Source organism: Aspergillus nomiae (assembly GCF_001204775.2).
Source record: "Aspergillus nomiae NRRL 13137 chromosome Unknown contig00596, whole genome shotgun sequence".
In the NCBI taxonomy this organism is placed as follows: Eukaryota; Fungi; Ascomycota; class Eurotiomycetes; order Eurotiales; family Aspergillaceae; genus Aspergillus; species Aspergillus nomiae.
In genome coordinates, this window is record NW_015378651.1 from 11015 (window position 1) to 14925 (window position 3911).

Here is a 3911-nt window from a genome sequence, read left to right on the forward strand (position 1 = left end):
GGGCAAGGAGTGGTGCTGGTCACGGGACCTGATTGGATGGCTGTGACTGCCGACGCTCAGTGGAGATTTGGAGATCTGCAGGAGGAGAGAAGAGCAGCTGTCGTGGGGCTGCGGAATTTGCCTGAAAACAAGATTTCCAGAATCATTCGGCGGGATTTCATTTCCTTTATTTCCAGAAGATGCGCCCGTACCTATTCGGGGTACTTGCCGCTGCTACCACCATCTGGGATTGGAGAACACTGCTCGTTATATAGAAGCGAACGCCACCCTTCATGCCTCTACTCTCTGCCATTTTGCTGCGCCATCCCGACCCCCGACCCATCGGCCCGCGCCCTTCCTCTTTATGTCCGATTCGAAGTCATCGTCCTCCTCGCCTCGCCCTCTTGCACCGGCTCCTGGTCAACCCCCGAGACGAACCAGTTCTAGCGACGATGTAGTCCGCGGACGCAAACATAAGACCACCGCCTGTCGGGTGTGTAAAATCAAAAAGCTCAAGGTGAGATTTGCTCGGTGTTCTCTCACATTCGTCATCTTCTCCCGTCCTTGCCGTTCCATGCGTTCCTATCAATCGGACCTATCGGGAACCGTCCTTGGCCGATCAGAATGCCAACGCCACGGCTGACGTTGCTAGTGTCGAGGGGATCCACCGTGTGAGCATTGCACTCTCAATGGCATTGAATGTGTCGTGGACGAGATGGCGGATATGCGTCGAAAGTTCGCCATGAAGCGGAAGCTGGACCGACTGGAACAAGCGGAGGATACCTTGCTACACATCATCGGTGCCATACGAGGGGGTGAAAACACCCGTATCGCACAACTATTGAACCTGATTCGGAGTAATGCCTCCTTTGATGAGATTGCAGTGTTCTTGGAGCAACAGTTCTCGCGCGCCGAGATCGAAAGATCACCCGAGCTCCGTGAGTTTCGGCGCCAGCTCTCCCGACCGTCCGATGAAGACGACGACGACGGAAACGAAGGCAATGCACCTCGGATCCCCCGGCGGATGCTCGAGGTGCGCCGCCTCGCCGATATCCCCGTGTACAAGGTTCCCGCGAAGCCCTGGACGACCGTCACCGACGATGACGATCTGGTGTCCCACCTGGTGTCCTTGTGGCTAACATGGACGTACCCGTGGTTTGACTGGCTAGATAAGGATGCCTTCATTCGCGATATGCAGGCGGGGAATGTGAACTGTCGGTTCTGCTCGCCATTTCTGGTGAATGCCATTCTGTCGGAGGCGAGTGTACGTAGTGTAGTTTGTACTATTCAAATCCAGCATCCGAAGGATTTTATTGATTTGTGCAACTCCTCAGTATTATTCCGACTACGCCGAAGTCTTTACCGTCCCCGGCGATATGTTCTCTCGCGGCGACCACTTCTACGAAGAGGCCCGCCGATTGCTCGAAGCAGAGGACGAGGAAGTCCCAAGCAGTATGCCGACGATACAAGGCCTTGTTGTGCTATTTATACGGTCGGTCTGGGTGGCATCTAGTGCGGGTTGCTGGCTAACATCTTCCAGGCTTGTTTTGATGGGTAAAGACCGCGTGGGATGGGTGTACATGGACCTCGCCATGCGAGCCGCGAAGGAGTATGCGTCTTCGCACCCGCCGCTTCCTATCGACACGGAGTCGGCGCGACAGATCGAGAACGTGGTCAACCGAACATTGTGGGGAGCTTACAACATGGCTTCGTATGCTAAATCTCCCTCTGGCGAAAGACAAGCAGACTGACGGTGGAAGGACGGCCGCGGTGTCCTTGATGAAGCACATAGATATCACCCCCCCTGCGCGACCGCGTGTGCCTATCAACCATCAAGATCGCCTCGATGTATGGTCTCCCTATCCTCAGCTAGTAGAACCGGTGCGGGGTCACCATAATTGCGTCTTCGACCGCTGGTGTGACTTTTCTTACATCACGCTGCGAATCAGCAGAGCTCTTCATGACCCGGAGAACAGTGTGCCGCAATGCGAGATCCCAGCCGTCATCAATGACATATACCAGCAGCTACAGGGCTGGTACGCGAACTTACCGGAATGTCTACTCCTGGAAAATGCCGAGGTACCCCATATTTTAAGCTTACAGTGAGTCCACTAGATGGGACAGTAGCGCCATGCATCTTACCTGCTAACCTCCCCCTTTCTAGCCTATTCTACCACACCAATGTCATGCAAATCTTTGGATTCCTCCAATCAAACAGCGGCGACTTCATAGCCCCAGAGACTGCGAAGAACGCCCGAGAGCTCTGCCTTTCGACAGCGAGACGTATAGCTGAGATCCTCAATACGCACCGCGAGAAATGGGGCATCGACCGGGTGGCCCCCTCGACCGTCCAGTGGACCAGTATCGGCCTGTTCACTCTTCTCGAAGCCCTCGACTCGCTTGAGAATCGGAAGGCTTTCACTGAACTCTGCATTTTTGCCCGGGCGATGTCCCGACGCTTCCGTCTAGCTAAGGGCATTCTTCGCATGATCCAGGTAACCGCACAGCAGACGGAGGTCTCCCTGCCACCAGAGACAGACGCCCTCTTCCTAGACTTTGAAACACAGACTTGGCGCAACGATGATTCCCAGTCGTTTAGCAGCTTCTACCCACATTTTTCGACAGTAATCCGACAGGGGAACGCTCGACAACCTGAAGTGAGTATGGATCGGTTTCTGGAGAAATGGGATCATCTTAATATCGGCGAGGGGCCACCCAGGGAGAAGGAAGAGTGAAGTATCCGAGTGGCACGAGTGGTTTATTTACGTGTTATGACCTAAGCATCAAGACTTGCGCGATTGTACAGCGCCTTAATAGACTGAAATTTCCAGCGTCATGATCTTCTCTCTTTTCCTTCTTCATTCTCCCCTATATTTCTTCTGGTTATCAAACGCCAGGTTTGAGTGTCCATTCCATGAAGCATTCCACGCGCAACTTCCCCCGAGGACACTTAGACGCAACTTCCAGAATCTCGCCCGACTCTCCTGTCCAAGCCATAGCTAGCCCTCCCATATCAAAGACTTAGTTTTCCTGGTCTATTACCCGGTATATATCCTCCCATCCAAGAAATCAGATAAGCGACACCACCAAGCCCGCTGATTGGCCACCTCTCGCTTAACGCGAACTCCACATAAAACCCAACACCATAACAGGCAGACAATCTCTATACAATCTCTCATAACATAGTCATCTAAGCACTCCCGTAAATAAGCAAACATATACACCTGCAACACACGTACAATGGAAGAAGAAAAAAGACCCAACCTACCAACGCGGCCCAGCCAAACACCGGGCCAGGAAAACCCCCCACCAAAGCCCCCTATCCCAACGACGACACCAGTAAACATGCAGACCAAGAACAAGACGGTCCCAAAGAACAAGAACATCCCGACACAAATATTCCACCACCAGTCTACACACCCACAACGCTCATCCAGAACCAAACAACCCACGGGGCCTACCGGCCCTCCGCCATCCTCCCTAAACCGGTCGTCATACCCCGTATGTCTCCTTCCTTCCCTCTCTCTCGAGACTAATTTTTATCTAGTGGTCCCGTGACATGACATGACACGAAGCTAATAAAGATGGACCAGAAACATCCCACTCATTCCACGGCTCAATCTACCGGCCGTTCGCGCGGGCCTACGCGCCCGCCCTGGAGAGCCTCGGCATCCCCAAGACAGATTTCCTGGCTTTCGTGGACGCCCTCAACGAGGTCTGGTTGGCGAATCCGTACATCCAGGCCATTAGCACGACCAGCGCCGTGGCGTGCTTTATCCCGCTCTTGCAGATCCAGATCGCCGCGCTGGGCGTGGCTGCCGCGGCCGAGTATGGGTCGGTGAAGGTGTCGCAGATGCGGACGCAGGCGTACATGCGGCTGGCGAATGAGCAGCTGTTTGGGCCGCGGGCCTGCGCGTGCAGGTGCTGAAGAC

General features: G+C 54.3%; 1 protein-coding gene across 1 annotated transcript; it reads left to right on the forward strand.

Annotated features, from left to right (window-relative positions):
* Positions 1 to 256: 256 nt before the first annotated feature.
* ANOM_011540 (Zn(II)2Cys6 transcription factor) lies at positions 257 to 2714 on the forward strand (the record flags this gene model as incomplete). Its single annotated transcript, XM_015556796.1, has 6 exons — positions 257 to 496; positions 632 to 1243; positions 1314 to 1471; positions 1520 to 1690; positions 1740 to 2081; positions 2144 to 2714. The coding sequence occupies exons 1-6, from the start codon at positions 344 to 346 to the stop codon at positions 2712 to 2714; spliced, it is 2007 nt and encodes a 668-aa protein (XP_015401405.1). The 5' UTR covers positions 257 to 343.
* Positions 2715 to 3911: the final 1197 nt, after the last annotated feature.